The 18,439-nt window shown below is 38.1% G+C and overlaps 1 protein-coding gene and 1 pseudogene across 1 annotated transcript in view; one reads left to right on the forward strand and one right to left on the reverse strand.

The window, feature by feature from the left end:
- Window positions 1-18,439, reverse strand: part of BAZ1B (bromodomain adjacent to zinc finger domain 1B) — a 78,587-nt gene that overhangs the window by 50,064 nt on the left and 10,084 nt on the right. Inside the window, exons 3-4 of the mRNA XM_012742222.2 lie at window positions 14,145-14,289; window positions 4,774-4,975 (exon numbers count right to left, since the gene is read on the reverse strand). Of these exons, the coding sequence (XP_012597676.2) occupies window positions 4,774-4,975; window positions 14,145-14,289 (347 nt within the window). The remainder of the gene's footprint in view (window positions 1-4,773; window positions 4,976-14,144; window positions 14,290-18,439) is intronic.
- Window positions 8,659-8,768, forward strand: LOC142862534 (uncharacterized; annotated as a pseudogene).

Here is an 18,439-nt window from a genome sequence, read left to right on the forward strand (position 1 = left end):
CAGTGAGCAATGATGACACTGTACTCTCCACCTGGAGCGACAGAGCAAGACTCTGTCTCAAAAGAAAATTTAAGCACAGAAGAAATCTCTGTATCTGACAATTAGGAGGTCACCTACAACCTTATTAGGAATTGTTTCAGGAGTGAAATGACATAAGTTAGACCACAAGAGCATAAGGAATAAACTGACAGTCATAGATAGAGATAGCATTCTCAAGAATATAAGTTTGAATGGATAAGACAGAAAACAAGAGAATCAAAGGAGGGCAGGTTATTCTCTTTAGAAAATGGGACTTCATTTATAAGTTGAGAAGAACCTTATAAGAGAGTTGAAAATACTGTAGAGTAGAAAGAATAAGAGTTAACCCAAGTACTTAAGAATAAGAGGAAATAGAATCCAAAGCACAAGTGTCTTGGCCAAAAGGAAAGACAGTCCCCCATGGAGGAAGAATATAAAAATTTATGAGGAGGATAAGAACACAAAGACAAAAAGTTCCTGCCTAAAACATTATTTTTCCCCCATAAAGTAGAAGGCGAGGTCATCTGGTAAGAAAATATTACATAGGCCAGGCACAGTGGCTCACGCCTGTAATCCTAGCACTTGGGGAGGCCAAGATGGGAGGATCGCTCAAGGTCAGGAGTTCGAGACCAGCCTAAGCAAGAGCGAGACCCTGTCTCTACTAAAAATAGAAAGAAATTAATTGGCCAACTAAAAATATATAGAAAAAATTAGCCAGGCATGGTGATGCATGCTTGTAGTTCCAGCTACTAGGGAGGCTGAAGCAGAAGGATTGCTTGAACCCAGGAGTTTGAGGTTGCTGTGAGCTAGGCTGACGCCACAGCACTCTAGCCAGGGCAACAGAGTGAGACTCTGTCTCAAACACCACCACCACCAAAAAAAAACTAGTATAAAAAAATTTAAATATTGTATTTAAAAAATAAAATATATTACATATATTGGAATTTGTCTATCAAATTCCTATGGAAAGTCTAATTTATTTTCCCCAGAAAACATTTAGAATATGTCATAACATCAATTCCTTACCCCACCTACCTATTTTCATGTAGTAATATTAATATAGCCCCAAAATTAAAACTTAAACTTAGGCACAGAACCCACTAAAAATGTCAAAGCCTAAAACTTGGGGTTCCTGATACACAATGCTTCAGGCATGAAACTAGTAATATATCACTGGTATTTCAACAATCTGATTCTAGAAAGTGTTAGATGACGTCAGCAGCCAACTCCTAACCAAAACATCCTAACCAAAACATTTCTCAACTTCAAGGAATCGTAAGTAATGCCCATATTACAAATTTTCAGAATCAAAAAGGAGAGAGAAACTGGAAAATATAGACATTGGCATTCATATAAATAGAGCAGAAAACAAAACTGAAGTATCAATAACTGGGGTGGACCGGTTACAATGACAGTCTCAAAGGTTCTTTCCAGCGGGCCACGGTGGCTCATGCCTATAATCCCAGCACTCTGGGAGGCTGAGGCAGGAGGATCGCTTGAGGTTAGGAGTTCAAGACCAATCTGAGAAACAGTGAGACCTAGTTTCTATTCTTAAAAAAAAAAATGTAGGCCGGGCGCTGTGGCTCACGCCTGTAATCCTAGCTCTTGGGAGGCCGAGGCGGGCGGATTGCTCGAAGTCAGGAGTTCGAAACCAGCCTGAGCAAGAGCGAGACCTCGTCTCTACTATAAATAGAAAGAAATTAATTGGCCAACTGATATATATATAAAAAATTAGCCGGGCATGGTGGCGCATGCCTGTAGTCCCAGCTACTCGGGAGGCTGAGGCAGAAGGATCACTCAAGCCCAGGAGTTTGAGGTTGCTGTGAGCTAGGCTGACGCCACGGCACTCACTCTAGCCTGGACAACAAAGTGAGACTCTGTCTCAAAAAAAAAAAAAAAAAAAAAAAGTAAAGAAAAGGGAGGGGGTCAGACTACAATAAATCCCTCTGAAACCATCTGCACATGTCCAAAACTCTGAAGACAAAATAGAACGGGAGACAGACAACTAGCACTCTAAGGTAGCGCTCTAATCTAAAGTCTATAACAGTTAAATAATGAGGTAAAATTACCTGATCCTCTAATAGTCACGGGGTGTGCGGGTCAACATACATCAAACACTTTGTGCACACATGTTTTTGGAGACAAAAGGAATCTAGTCCAGTCAAATTCCTTATTTTATAGACTTTTTTAAAAAAAATGAAGACCTCATAGGCTGAATAATTTTCCCAGTGAGCAAAGTCTCAGTTCTTCACATTTTAAAACATTATTGTTAGAGTCTTCAGGTCCCTAAAAACTACTTTTAGACACAGTGTTTCAGAATTCTAGCAGCTCCCATCTGAGATGAACTTAGATTACACAATATAGATAGAAGGAAATACAGGTGACTCTTGAATTGCACAGGGGTTAGGGGCACTAAACCCCAGACCAGTCAAAAATCCACATATAATTTTTGGTTCCCCAAAAACCTTACCACTAATAGCCTACTGTTGACTAGAAGCTTTACTGATACCAGAAAGTAAACTCACACATATTTTATATGTTAAATGTATTATATATTGGATAGCAGAAGCTACTCCTCCTGCCAAACCTTTCTAAAATGGTCAAAAGATGCTTTGCTGGCATTAAATTCTCCAACTTTGGATCCTTCATCTTCCTTTGTGCTTTAAGTTATCATATGACTGCTTTTCCACAAATCATACAGTCTATAGATATGCCTTTCTTATAGGAATCCTGCACCCATATAAAAGCTGCATTTTCAACATGAAATAAGAAGGTACTTTGCAAAAGTACAAGGTTTTTGTGCCTACTGGTGTGGCTGCAACAATAACTTTGCAAATTTCCTTTTCTTTTTTTTTTACAGTGCTCCTTACACTGGATTCATTTATCTTGAAATGGGGTAACTGCAGCAGCAGACCTCAATCTACAGTACATATCAAGTAATTCAATTTTTTCTTATATTATCATGACTTTTCTCTGCTTTCTGAGACCACTTCCAGGATCACTGGTGGCACTTTGTCTGGGTCCTGTCATGTTATTCAAGGTTTAAAGTATTGCACTAAACATGATAAAAAGTATGCAAGAACTTCGAAAGAGGCCGGGCGTGGTGGCTCACGCTTGTAATCCTAGCACTCTGGGAGGCCGAGGCAGGCGGATTGCTCAAGGTCAGGAGTTCAAAACCAGCCTGAGCGAGACCCTGTCTCTACTATAAAAATAGAAAGAAATTAATTGGCCAACAAATATATATATATAAAATTAGCCGGGCATGGTGGCGCGTGCCTGTAGTCCCAGCTACTCGGGAGGCTGAGGCAGGAGGATTGCTTGAGCCCAGGAGTTTGAGGTTGCTGTGAGCTAGGCTGACGCCACGGCACTCACTCTAGCCTGGGCAACAAAGTGAGACTCTGTCTCAAAAAAAAAAAAAAAAAAAAAAAAAAAAAAAAAAAAAAAAAGAACTTCGAAAGATAAGCAATTTACTGGACAAAAGAACTTCTCACTTGGAGATGATTAGCATCACATGAAGTTTTATGAAAATACTGGCAACACCTGAGTTCACTGCAATAGCAACAAGAGGATGTTGTGAAATTATTACAGTAGTATAGTACTACTGTAGCTTTATGCAGTTATTTAATACTGCACCTTTATATTTGTTTACATCTCTCTACTGCAAATGACGCCATGTGCAATCTGTGTGTGTATATATTTTGATAAGGTTTAACTTTTTACAATAGATTTGTATATATTTTATGGTAGTAAATAAAATAGTATTAACATATGCTTTATGCCTTCATGACATATAGAACTTTTTCTTAACTTATTTTTATATTTCTGGGCTACACAGTTGATCTGCAAATTTTTTCAAATTGTCACAAATCTCCAAAAAATTTTCCAAAATATTCACTGAAAAAAATTCACGATGGCTCACATCTATAATCCTAGCACTCTGGGAGGCCGAGGCAGGCGGATCACTCAAGATCAGAAGTTCGAAACCAGCCTGAGCAAGAGTGAGACCCCGTCTCTACTATAAATAGAAAGAAATTAATTGGCCAACTAATATATATAGAAAAAATTAGCCGGGCATGGTTGCGCATGCCTGTGGTCCCAGCTACTCGGGAGGCTGAGGCAGGAGGATCGCTTGAGCCCAGGAGTTTGAGGTTGCTGTGAGCTAGGCTGACGCCACGGCACTCAGTCTAGCCTGGGCAACAAAGTGAGACCCTGTCTCAAAAAAAAAAAAAAAAAAAATCATGCATACACAGACCCTTGCAGTTTAAACTTCTGCTGTTCAAGGGTCCCACTGTATCTTTTTTTTGGAGATACACCAAAAAAAATAGTGATCCACCTCACCCGGCCTAGGGTCAACTATATCTTAAAACCATTCCATTGGCTTGCAGTGTGAAGAGCAATAGGGATGAGAATAATTCATCCTTCCTACCTTGACCACCCCGCTACACACATACGTACATATTTTCTACTTTAAGAGAAAAGGAAAACATCTTTGCCATCTTGAATAGCTAAGAATGTGTACATAGATTTCCGAACAACTAGAGGAAATGACTTCTCAATGATCTCAATTATTTAGGAAGATTTAAGTCTTGACTCACTTTATGGACATTTTAGTTGTTTTTCTGAATCATAAATTAACAAAATCACATTACTGAAAAGACTCAAGTACACAGTTGCTAGAGAACTCCTGAAAGATTTGTGTATAATAAAATAAATAGGATCTCATAACTCACTAAGGAGAGCTAGCATCATACATACTAATACTCTCTCTCCTTCCTTCATCCTCTTTTACAACTGCCTCCTTCTTCTGATGGTCCTGAGTAATTTGACCGGAATTCTCTTTGTCACTTGATGGTGAATCACAGGCACCATCAGATTTTTTCTCAGTGGCCTCTTCATCCACTTTCTCCAAAGGATGAATCTTCACAATCTTCACCTTGAGCATTTTCTCCTTCCCAACCTATAAAGGAGATAGGAGAGAAAATCAGAGATAATAAATAAGAACTAGAAACTAAAGATAATATTAAGAACATCTGATCTAATATACATGCCTCCTCCCCTAACAAAAATTCACTGAAATTAAAATATCCAACTACAGGGAAATTTTTCCAACTTTATGTCTCAAACTTCTAGATTGAAATGAAGTCCTAAAAAATAAAAAGATCACAACCTAGTTCAAATTCATGTACCAATATACGAAGACCAAACGGCAATCTTTGCACTAGCCTGAAATATGCATAGTTTAAAATTTCCCATTTTTTAAAAACAATCAAATATATATGAATATCCAATTGTTCTAGAAACATTTGTTGAAAAACTATCCTTTCTATACTTACCTTTCCACCTCTATCAAAGATCAGTTGTAACAGAAAGAAATGAGCTGGACAACTAAAAAAAATATATATATACACACACATATATACATATATGTATATGCACATAAACATATATATACATATATATATATATATATATATATATAAAAATATAAATTAGCTGGGCATGGTGGCACATGCCTGTAGTCCCAACTACTTGGGAGGCTGAAGCAGGAGGATCGCTTGATCCTAGGAGTTTGAAGCTGCTGTGAGCTAGGCTGACGCCATGGCACTCTAGCCTGGGCAACAGAGTGAGACTGTCTCAAAAAAAAAAAAAATCAGTTGTATATGTATGTGTCTATTTCTGGATGCTAGTCTGTTCCATTGATCCATTTGTGTTAATGCAAAATCTTTAAACTATGGCTTGAAATCAGATAGTATTAGATCTCTTAGTTTGTTCTTTTTCAAAGTTCTTTTAGCTAGGTTCTTTGCATCTCCAAATGAATTTCACAACCAGCTAGGCAATTCCTACAAAAAAAGCTGTTGGATTTTATTGCAATGTGTGTTAAATCTACACATCAATTTGGGAAGAACTGGTATGTTAACAATTAGTTTTCTGATCCATGAACAAAGTATCACTATATTTATTTAGATCATCTTTAACTTCTCTCAGCAATGCTTTGAAATTTTTACCGTACGGGTATTGTGTATCTTTTGTCAGCTTTACATCAAGTACAATACTCCACCCTTATCCACAAGGGGGATACATTTCAAGACTCCTGGTGGATGCCTGAAATCGTGGATAGTGCCAAACTCTACACACACTATGCATGGATTTCTTTTTCTTTCCTCACAATTTCACACAGAATGGTTCTTACTGTAGATCCCAGCAACCTCAGCATACAATTTTTTTTCTGTCTTAAATCGAAAACTTTCACCTTTTCACTTAAATGAAACCTATCGAAACTGCCAGCATCACTACTCTTGTACTTAAGGCCATTATTAAGTAAAGGGTTAGCTGAACACATGTGACTGTCAATCTGATAACTGACATGGCTATTAGGTGACTAACTGGTGGTGGGGGGGTAGCATCTGCAATGGATATGCTGGAAAGGGATGATTCATGTCCCAGACTGGACAGAGTGAAATTGCACAAGATTTCACTATACTACTCAAGAAAGCCTGCAACTTAAAACTTATAAATTGTTTACTTCTGGAATTTTCCATTAATATTTTCAGACAGTTATTGACTGCTAATAACTGAAACAGTAGAAGGTGAAACCATAGATAAGGGGAGACTACTCTTTTATATTTTTGACATTGTAAATGGTGCCAATTTTTTAAATTTTAATTTCTAATTGTTTGTTGCTAGTATATAGAAATATAAATTGATTTTTGTATATTGATCTTGTATCCTGCAATATTGCTGAATTCATTTCTTAGTTCTAGCAGTTTCATTGGTAGATTTCATCAGATGTTCCATAATCATGTTGTCTGCAAATAATTTTACTTCTTCCTTTCAAATCTGGATTCCTTTTAATTATTTTTATTGACATACTACACCAGCTAGAACCTTCAGTACAATATTAAAGTGGAAGAACAGATATCCTAACTTGCCTGACCTTAGGGGCCAAGCATTCAGTCTTCAACTATTAGGTATGCTGTTAGCTGAAGATTACTGGTAAACACCCTTTATCAGGTTGAAGCGCTTCTTTGTATTCATAACATATTAAGAGTTTTTATTAGTAGTTGATGTTGGATTTCATCAAATGCTTTTCCTGTGTCTATTAAAACTATCAGTTGGTCTCACTGTCAGCTGAATTTAGAATAATTTAAAAAGAAAAAAATTTTATCGCATGGTTTTCCTTCTTGTTTATTAACAAGGACAATTACATTCACTTCAAGTATTAAACCAACTTTGCATTCCTAGGATAAACCCACTGGCCATGATTTATTATTTTTTTAAATATAGTGTTGAATTTTATCTGCTAAAATTTTTATTAGAATTTTTATATTTATGTTCACAAGGGAGTTTTCGGAACACAGATATAGATTTTACTTAGTCTGTAGTTTTTCTTCTTGTGATGTGCTTATATGATTTTGATATCAGGGTAATGCTGGCCTTGTAAATTAAGTTGGAAAGTATTTCCTCCTCTTCTATTTTCTTGAAGCATTTGCAGAGAACTGATATTATTTCTTCCTTAAATGTTTGGTAGAATTCACCAGTGACAACAATTAGGCCTGGAGTTTTCTTTGTGGGAAGATTTTAACTACAAATTCAATTTCCTTAATAGATATAGAGCTATTAAGTTCTCCACTTCTGGGGTTTTGGTAAATTTGTGTCTTTCAAGGAATAGGTCTATTTATTTAACTTGTCAATCTTACAAAGGTGTTCATAATATTCCCTTATTATCTCGTCAATATCGGTAAGATTACAGTGATATCACCTCTCCTAATTCTTCATATTGTTTAATTTGTATCTTTTTTCCTAAGAGTTTGGCTACAGGTCTATCAATTTTATTGATCTTGTCAAATTACCAGTTTTTGATTTCATTTATTTTCCCTGTTGTTTTCCTGCTTTCAATTTTATTAGTTTCCACTCTGATCTTTTAACATTTCTTCTGTTTACTCTGAGTTTAATTTGCTCTTCTTTTTCTGACTTAAGGAAGAAGCCAAGGTCAATGATTTCAGACCTTTCTTTTTTTCAGATGTATTTAGTGCTATACATTTTTCCTAAGCACTGCTTTTAGCAGCATCCCACAAATTCTAATATATTGTGTTTTCATTTTCATTCATTTCAAAATACTTTCTAATTTTCCTTTTGCTTTCTTCTTTAATCCATGAGTAAGTTAAAAGGGTATAATTTACTTTCCAATTATTTACAGATTTCCAGATATCTGTTATGAATTTCTAATTTAATTCCATTTTAGTCAGAGTTAACACTTTGGATGACTTGAATCTTTTAAAATTTATTGATACTTTTTTATGGCCTAAAGGATGATCTCTACTTGGTAAAAATGCACTTGACAGGAATATGTATTCTGCTGTTAAGGTGAAATGTTTTTTAATGACAATTAGGTCAAATTGGTTGGTAATGTTATTCAAGTTTTCTATATTCTTGCTGACTTTCTACTTTTTCTATCAGTTGAGAAGAAGGGATTGCTGAAATCTCTAACTATAAATGTGATTTGTCTATTTCTCCTTGTAGTTCTGTGCAGTTTTGGTTTATGTGTTTTGAAGCTCTATTATTAGGTGAGCAAACATTAAGGGCTGCTATGGTCTATATATACAATGAAATACTACTTAGCAATAAAAAAGAATGACTTTTAGCTTTGCGCAGTGGCAGTATCGTAGCCAATGAGGTTTATCCGAGGCGCGATTATTGCTAAAAAAAAGAAAAAAAAAAAAAAGAATGACTTTTGATACATGAAACAACAGGGATGCATCTTAAAATAACTGCTGAGTGAAACATGTCAGACAAAAAAAGAATGCACAATGATTCCATTTATATAAAACTCTAGAAAATGCAAACTAATCTATAGTGACAAAAAACAGATCATTTGGTCAAAGCAGAAGTCTCAGGTATAAATAAATAAACAAACAAACAAACAAACAAACCAGATCAGTGGTAGGGGAAAAAAGGACTAGGAGGAAGGAGAGATTACAAAAGCACATCAGTACACTTGGGTGTTAACAGTGTTTACTACCTTGATTACAGTAAGAGTTTCACAGGTGTATATGATATAACAAAACTTATCAACCGTATTTTTTTTTTTTTTTTTTGAGACATGGTCTCACTCTGACTTCTAGGCTAGAGTAGCCTGATCATATCTGACTGCAGCCTCAAACTCCAGGGCTCAAGTGATCCTCCTGCCTCAGCCTCCCAGGTAGCTGAGACTACAGGCACATCCCTGCACCTGGTCAATTTTTTGTAGAGATGGGATCTTGCTAGGTTGCTCAGGCTGGTTTCGAACTCCTGGTCTCAAGCAATCCTTTCATGTTGGCCTCCCAAAATACTGGGATTACAGGCATCAGCCACCACACCTGACCATAAACTATTGGTTGGTTGATTGACTAATTGACTGATTGGCTGGTCAAGTGAAGCAGTGGGCATGGAGAAGCAACAAAGGAATCTGACACTGGTTGTGACCAATTAGTAGTAAACACCAGTGCACTCGGACCAACCTAAACTATACATGTTAAATATGTAAGGTTTACAATATGTCAATTATACTACAATAAAGCTATTTTTATATCAACTATAGAGTCTTTATCTTGTATCTGTATCCAAACCACTCAATTCTGAAAAGCTAAAGCTCACATCTTGCCAACAGTTTCACAGATGAAAAGCAACAACACTGATCTGGAACCCAAGTCTTCTGATTTGAAGTTCTATGTTTTTTTTCACTGTAATACCTAATGGACTGGTCTTATATTGACTTGAAAGCTTTACATTGGCCAGTAATTCTCTGTGCATTTGAATGTAATACACATTAGAATCATCTTTGAAATCTCTTTTTGCTTACCCTCCACATCCAGCTAATCCCTATGTTCTCTCCACTACCAATATATGTCTCCCACCTATCCACTTTTTCCAATGCCAAGGCCATCATCTTAATGAGTTCTCACCTGGACAACTATATTAGCCTCCAAATCTACTCACCTGACTCTTTCAATAAATTTCTTCATATTGTAGCCATAGTTATCTTTTAGAAACAGTGACTTGATCATTTTAATCACAAGTTTAAAACCCTGCAAAGGTTCTGCAATGCTCATAAGAGTCTAACCATGATATAACCTTTGAGGCCCTGTACAAAATCCAGCCCTTGCTCACTTCCATTCCCATCATATCTTTCTCCCCTCATCCTTGATTTTATTATATACTCTAGCCACACTGATTTTCTCCCTGTTCTTCTAGTACAGTGGTTCTCCCAGTACAACAGAGGGGCAATTTTTATTCCCCCTACCCTTTCCCAGGACATCTGGCAATGTCTGATTTTCACAATTGAAGGGGTACTACTGGCATCTAGTGAGCAGAGACCAGGCATGCTGCTAAATAGCCTACAATGTGCAGGACACCCTCTACTACAAAGAATTGTCTGGCCCCAAAAGTCAATAATGCCAAGTCTGAGAAGCCCTGTTCCTGAGCATTAAAGTTTCCTTTTGCCTAAGGATCCTTACACATTCTGTTCTCTACCTCCTGAAATACTCAATGCCTCTCTTCCCATGCTATATCCTACTCAACCTTTAGGTGGCACCTTAAATGTCACTTCCTCAGAGAAGCTTTACCTGACTATCACCAATCTGGGGTCAAACTAGACCCCCTTCTTATAAACTGTCATAAATACCCTGTGTTTTTCTTAAATGGGTCTCATCACTACTATGAAATCCTCAAAAACAACTGTGGATTTTGGTCACCACTGTTTGTCCAGCACCCAAAATATACTCTCTATATAATAAGTCATCAACAAACAGTTGGGATAAAAAACTGAATATAGCCTGTGAGGCAATGTTTGTGACACTCTTCAAATGTCCATCACATATACTACTTTATACTTTTTGTCACACATAAGAGTAGGCAAAACATTTTAATGAATAATAAAATGAACACCTGTGTACTGCCATGCAGGCTAAAGTACTAAATATTAACGGTACCTCAGAAGCCCCAGTGAGCCTACCCTCTTCCCTCACAGACTAACCTGCATTCTGAGCTATCGAGTTGTGCTTGTTTTGAGCCTTCTATAAATGGAATCACACTGTATTCTCCTGTGACTTCTTTCAAGTTTACTTTTTTTTTCTGCTATGCCTTAACATTTTACTTATCCATTCAACTGCTAATAGGTATTTCCTCTTTGGGCTACTATGAACAATACTGCTATAAATATTCTTCCACAAGTCACCTATGGCAAAATTAAGAGGGTAACTACTGGGTAGGCCTATAATCTTAGCACTTTGGGAGGCCAAGGTGGGAGGACTGCTTAAGGCCAGGAGTTTAAGAACAGGCTGAGCAAGAGTAAGACACTGTCTATACAAAAAATAGAAAAATTAGCTGGGCATGGTGGTGTGTGCTCCAAAAGCCTCCCTTGACCTTTAGATTCTGGTGAGTTCAGTACATAGGAAGCATCAGCAGAAGAACAGATGACAAAAGAAAAGTGTCATTGGGGTGTCTATTCCCCCAAATGCCCTAGCAAGTTGGTATGTCTCACTACCAAAGTCCTCTTCAATGACGACAGATACTCTTTTCCTGTATATACTCTCTACGCTTGCTTCCTTGGGATTTAGAAATGGTAAAGTCTCCTCACTGTTGATAGCTATGAAGTACTTAACCTTTCCTTGTTTTTTGAGACAGAGTCTCGCTCTGTCATCCCAGGTAGAGTCCAGTGGCATCATCATAGCTCATTGCAATCTTCAACTCCCAGGCTCAAGCCATCTTCCCACCTCAGCCTCCCAGAGTGCTAGGATTACAGGCGTGAGCCACCGTGCCTGGCCCTTTTCCTTGTTAAGTTTTCCTTGATCCTGATCAGACTATTGTCTATTGTCAACAGTTCTTTTATTAAACTCAATTCAATTACACCATTTAAGTATGCCATCTGTTTCCTGCCAGGACAATGACTGATATAAAGTATGTGATTAAAACCCACTGGCAATCACAGTCATTACAAATAAAAAAAGTAGTAGCTAGGAGATACGTGAAGTCATAGTAAATCAGTAAAACAACAAGGAAAGAACAAGAACTTTGGAACCAGACAAACATAAGACCACAGTTGAATCTTGGTCCCACTTTACTGGCTACTATAGCATATACTGTGTTGTATGTTATTTGTTATACCCTAAGCCATTCCCCTCCCTCTTCTCTTACCAGCCTACTTTGAGGCTTTATAAAAAAGGAAAAAGAAAAACGAACACTCATTCTATGGTATAGAATGAGGCAGTACCCATTTAAAAAAAAAAGGGCAGATATTCACTGTCTCAGCACCCCCTACAGCTAAGGGTGGTTATGTAAGCCAGGATCTAGCTAATAACATATAAAGCTAAAAGGGGAGCTTTGTGTTTTATGCTTCTGGAAAAATTTTCTTACCCTGCTTAGATAAGCATTTCCTCACTCTGAACAGTCACAATTACACAACCAAGAGGCAAGAAAGCTAAGAACCAGGTTGGGCATGAGCCTCATTCCTGTAGTCCCCACTACTTGGGAGGCTGAGGCAGGAGGATTACTTGAGCCCAGAGTTAGAAGTTGCAGTGAGCTATGATGATGCAACTGCACTCCAGCCCGGGCAACAGAGCAAGACCCTGTCTCAAAAAAAAAAAAAAAAAAAATCTAAGGACCAAAACTCAAAACAGTGAGAAAAACAGAACAGAAATAGTCTAGGTCCTTGACAATATATTATTCAGCCTCTACACTGAACGTGGAACTGCCTACTTCTAAGACTTATTATTATATGAGATAATCAAATGTCCTTACTGTTTAAGCCAGTGCTATTTATTTTTTTTTAATTCTTATATATAATTTTAAATTTTTTCTTTTAACAAACAAAGCCATCAAGAACGACTGTCGAGCCAGTGCTATCTAAAGTATCCTCCCCTACCCCCGTGGGACAGCATCATCACCCTCCTGTAGCTTATTAGAACTGCAAAATTTTAGGCCCCAATCTAGACCTTCCAAACTGTCAGGGGATAGGCTCAAGAATGTATTTTTAGGAGTTCTCTAAGTAATTTTATTTAGGCTAAAGTTTGAGAAGTACCATCCACTATTATTCAGATATTTTATCGCACACAGCTGAAAGCACTCATAACCAATACATATCAACCTGAACAAGCTATTCAAATATCTAAGCCTGTCTACCACCTTAAGATTTCCGTGCAGATTCTGCAAGAATTATGTAAAGCAACTAGTTCAGTATCCAGTATATACAGATATTTAATAAATGTTAGTTCTCCTTCTCCTGAATCTTACTTTAAACTTTTAAAAGTTTATAAAGGGATTGTTTTTAGTGTTAGGTGTCATTTTCATAATCATCCTTTAGCTATTTGAGCTGGAAAACTTAAAAACAAACTAAGTAGAAAAAGAAAAAAGTCAACTGTCTTTTATAATTATAGTGAAGACTTGGATTAAACACATCTGATCCAGTCTGTCCCTGGATCTAAGGCAAAAAAAAAAAAAAGTCTTTTAAACAAAGTAAGAAAAAAATTACAAAACAAAAAAAAACCCCAGGCCGGGCGCGGTGGCTCACGCTTGTAATCCTAGCACTCTGGGAGGCCGAGGCGGGCGGATTGCTCAAGGTCAGGAGTTCAAAACTAGCCTGAGCGAGACCCCGTCTCTACTATAAAAATAGAAAGAAATTAATTGGCCAACTAATATATATATATGAAATTAGCCGGGCATGGTGGCTCGTGCCTGTAGTCCCAGCAACACGGGAGGCTGAGGCAGTAGGATTGCTTGAGCCCAGGAGATTGAGGTTGCTGTGAGCTAGGCTGACGCCACGGCACTCACTCTAGCCTAGGCAAGAAAGCAAGACTCTGTCTCAAAAAAAAAAAAAAAAAAAAAAAAAAAAAAAAAACCCCAAAATAACAGAATTATCATAAAGGGAGCAGAAGGGAAAGCAAGGGCACATTGGCACATGGTATAGCAATTATTACAACATTAAACATTTGGTTCCAAAATTTGGTCCTTATAATACTCAATAGTAAGTAAAGCAGACTTCAAATATAACAAAATTTTATACACACAGAAATGTGTTCTATAATCTATCTTGGAAGCTCCAATTCTGACAGTAAGTTAAATCACAGGAAAAAAAAAAAAAATCAGGCACTTACCTCAAAGTCACACTCTTCTCCCACAGCATATTTGGTCATGATCTCCAACCAAGCAGAATCTACTAACTTCTCTAAGGAGGCTGTGTTATGGTGAACCATTTCTAAAACCAGTTTCTCATACCAGGCAGGGAACTCCTCCTTCAAACTAAACAAACACGTTATTAACTACCAAGAACACACAGAAAAAACCTATCCAGAGATTTAATTCGGGTCAATTCAAACATTTCTTTTTTATAAGACTTAACTTTTTTTTACTCCCCAAACAGGGTTTTACTCTGTTGGCCAGACTAAAAGGGCAGTGGTGTCATGAAAGCTCACTGCAACCTTAAACTCCTGGGCTCAAGTGATCCTCCTGTCTCAGCCTCTCAAGTAGCTGGGACTACAGTTATATATGCTTATAGTCTCCCTGCCTTGTTAAGGCTGTTTGTTACCTTTGTCCTCTTCCCACTGTCCTCCCCAGTTCCCAGCTTAATCATCCTTCCAAGATGTCCTCAGACTTCCTTAATTCCATGACACCTTTCCTGGCCCCCAAAACCAACTCTCTTTTTATTAAGCCTCCCAGGCACTCAGTTTTAAAACTCCACTGTCTATGGTTATTTCTGGGGAGTGAGGTTGGACAATGTTGTCCACATTCTTTTACTAACTCTGTGTCATTTACATTTTTATAACAAGTATACACTACTTTTATAATCAGAAAAGAAAGATTTGAATAAAAATATTGAAACTTCAGGGTTTTTTCAATATTAATAATTCCTCCCACCACCCTCTATTATTCTATTAGCTATCAAATTGCGTAAAACATTTCCCAAGTATGTTCTGCAGAACTTCCCTCTATTATAATGGATTCTAAGGTCAAATAAGTTTGATACTCACTAGATTAAACCAAGCTAAAGTTTCTCTATTGCAAGTCTTTTGAAAATCTTTGGCTGGGTACGGTGGCTCACGCCTGTAATCCTAGCACTCTGGGAGGCTGAGGCGGGCAGATAACTTGAGATGAGGAGTTCAAAACCAACCTGAGCAAGAGCGAGACCCCGTCTCCACTATAAATAGAAAGAAATTAATTGGCCAACTGATATATATAAAAAATTAGCCGGGCATGGTGGCTCATGCCTGTAGTCCCAGCTACTCGGGAGGCTGAGGCAGAAGGATCGCTGAAGCCCAGGAGTTTGAGGTTGCTGTGAGCTAGGCTGACGCCACGGCACTCACTCTAGCCTGGACAACAAAGTGAGACTTTGTCTCAAAAAAAAAAAACAAAAAAAAAAAACCAACCTGAGCAAGAGCGAGACCCCGTCTCCACTATAAATAGAAAGAAATTAATTGGCCAACATACATATATATATAAATAAAATTAGCCGGGCATGGTGGCACATGCCTGTAGTCCCAGCTACTCGGGAGGCTGAGGCAGCAGGATTGCTTGAGCCCAGGAGTTTGAGGTTGCTGTGAGCTAGGTTGACGCCACAACACTCACTCTAGCCTGGGCAACAAAGGGAGACTCTGTCTCAAAAAAAAGAAAAAAAAAATCTTTAAAATATTCATGTGCATTATGATTTCCCAAGAAGAAAGTTAGTAGCTTTTCATAGTTATGATCAAAGAACCCTCTTTTCAGGAAGGATTAGAGAATCTATATCATCCTTTCTGTTCCCAATAATGCTCTGCTTCCCTACCTGAATATTACTCTAGCCTACATAGACATCTCACCTGCCTCCTCCCTAACTCATCTTACACATTGCTTTCAGATTAATCTTTTCAAATCCCAACTCCACTCACATGCCTCCCTTGTTCAAATATTATTGCTGTCCTCCACTGTTCACTGAATTAAATACAAATGCTTCATCTTATCTTCTACAATTTGGCACAAACTATCCTTCAAGCTTCATACATCACCTTCTTCATGAAGTCCCATGAAGTTTTCCATGACACTTTCAGGTTAGTGTCTCTAGCCCCTAAATTCCCACTGTACTTTATCTCTTTGTGAGTAGGGAAATAATTTATTTTTCATTCTGAAACTTACTTCCCTTATTTGCTCCTAAGTTTTTCACTTGATTCTCTTTGGGTTTTTCAGGTACATAATATTACATGCAATAATAATCGACCTCCTTACTACTCTTTATTATTTGTCATAGGCTAAATATGGTATGTTCTATTTGCACAGAATTTTCACATACATATTTTTGTCTCAAAAACATGTAGAGAAGGTAGGTTACCTCTATTTGCAAAGAGCAAATAGTAAGTGTTTATTATATAATGCAGAGGATTGACACAGACACTGTAACCAATTCAAGAATAAGTTGAACATGAATCCTGACCTCAAGAAGTTTACAGGCTACTCTAGGGGACAACTATAGCCAACAGGCCATATCCAGCCTGCTACAAGTTTCTGTAAATGAAGTTTTATTATTATAGCACATAGCTACTCTCATTCCTTTACATAATATGTTAGCTGTTTTCACAGTATAACTTCACAGCTGAGAAGCTGAGACAGAGACCACTTTAGGCCTACAACGCCTAAAATATTTACAAACTGGTCCTTCACAGAAATGGATAGCCAATCCCTGGTTTAGTACATTAAACACAGCATATATATATATATATATATATATATATAAATAACACTATCTCAAGATGAAACAATACAAGTGACCCAGGCAAAGAAAAAGGTATAAAATTAACATACTTAACTGATTACTAGTCACTGATGAAGCCATTACTAGAAATCCGGTGCTGATATATCAAAAGACCAGAATAGTATTAGATCACTAAATTCTATGTTCCCTCTATTTATCTGTTATCTAGATAAGTCAATGAGAAAATCCAGAGAAAAAGTATCTATTCCAAACTCCCAAGAGTACTGTTTTATCATCTCTAGTTTCTACTTACTGTTTTGCATGCACCTACTGCCAAATTCTTAGTGTTTTGAGAGAATGTCCAGACAACTAGGCACTTGGAACACAGGGGTTTTTTTCGTTTTTTTTTTTTGAGACAGAGTCTCACTCTTGCCCGGGCTAGACTGCCGTAGCATTGGCCTAGCTCACAGCAACCTTAAATTCCTGGGCTCAAGCAATCTCCCTGCGTCAGCCTCCTGGGTAGCTGAGACTACAGGCATGCGCCACCATGCCCGGCTAATTTTTTCATATATATTTTTAGTTGGCCAATTAATTTCTTTCTATTTATAGTAGAGACGGGGTCTCGCTCTTGCTCAGGCTAGTTTTGAACTCCTGACCTTGACCAATCTGCCTGCCTCGGCCTCCCAGAGTGCTAGGATTATCAGCGTGAGCCACTGTGCCTGGCCAACACAGGATGTCTTAAGATCCCAAATCAAGGCCGGGCGCGGTGGCTCACGCCTGTAATCCTAGCACTCTGGGAGGCCGGGGCGGGCGGATTGCTCAAGGTCAGGAGTTCAAAACCAGCCTGAGCAAGACCCCGTCTCTACCATAAAAATAGAAAGAAATTAATTGGCCAACTAATATATATAATATAAAAATCAGCCGGGCATGGTGGCTCGTGCCTGTAGTCCCAGCTACTCGGGAGGCTGAGGCAGCAGGATCGCTTGAGCCCAGGAGTTTGAGGTTGCTGTGAGCTAGGCTGACGCCACGGCACTCACTCTAGCCTAGGCAAGAAAGCGAGACTCTGTCTCAAAAAAAAAAAAAAAAAAGATCCCAAATCAACCTCCCACTTAGATAAAACTGTGTATTTATTTTTCAACAGCTAGTATAAATAACATCTTATAATTTTTTTATTTTGAGACAGGGTCTCATTCTGTAACCCAGGCTAGAGTTCAGTGGCATCACAGCTCACTGCAAGCTCAAACTCCTGGGCTCAAGAGATCCTTATGCCCCAGCTTCCTGAGTAGCTGGGACTACAGGTGCATACCACCATGCCCAGCTCTATGGGATCTTGCTATGTTGCTCAGGCTGGTCTCAAACTTCTGACCTAAAGCAATCCTTCCACCTTAGCCTCCCAAAATGCTGGGATTACACTCATGAGCCACTTTGACCAGCCAATCTTATAATTTCAAATGACCACAAAATCAAGCAAACTTTTGGCCTGGCATGATAGCTCATGCCTATAATCCCAGCACTTTGGGAGGCCGAGGCAGAAGGGGTGCTTGAGGTCAGGAGGTTGAGACCAGGGTTGAGTTCTGGCTGGGAGACACAGCCTGACACTGTCTCTACAAAAAATAAAAAGAGAAAACTTTCTTTCTGCTAATTTGCTGCCTCCAAGTCAGTTCCAGATCATATTAGCATCCTTTGCTTAGAATCATATTTCCAGAGTATTTACAAAGTAACAGCATGAAT

Source organism: Microcebus murinus, chromosome 19 (genome assembly GCF_040939455.1).
Source record: "Microcebus murinus isolate Inina chromosome 19, M.murinus_Inina_mat1.0, whole genome shotgun sequence".
NCBI lineage: Eukaryota > Metazoa > Chordata > Mammalia > Primates > Cheirogaleidae > Microcebus > Microcebus murinus.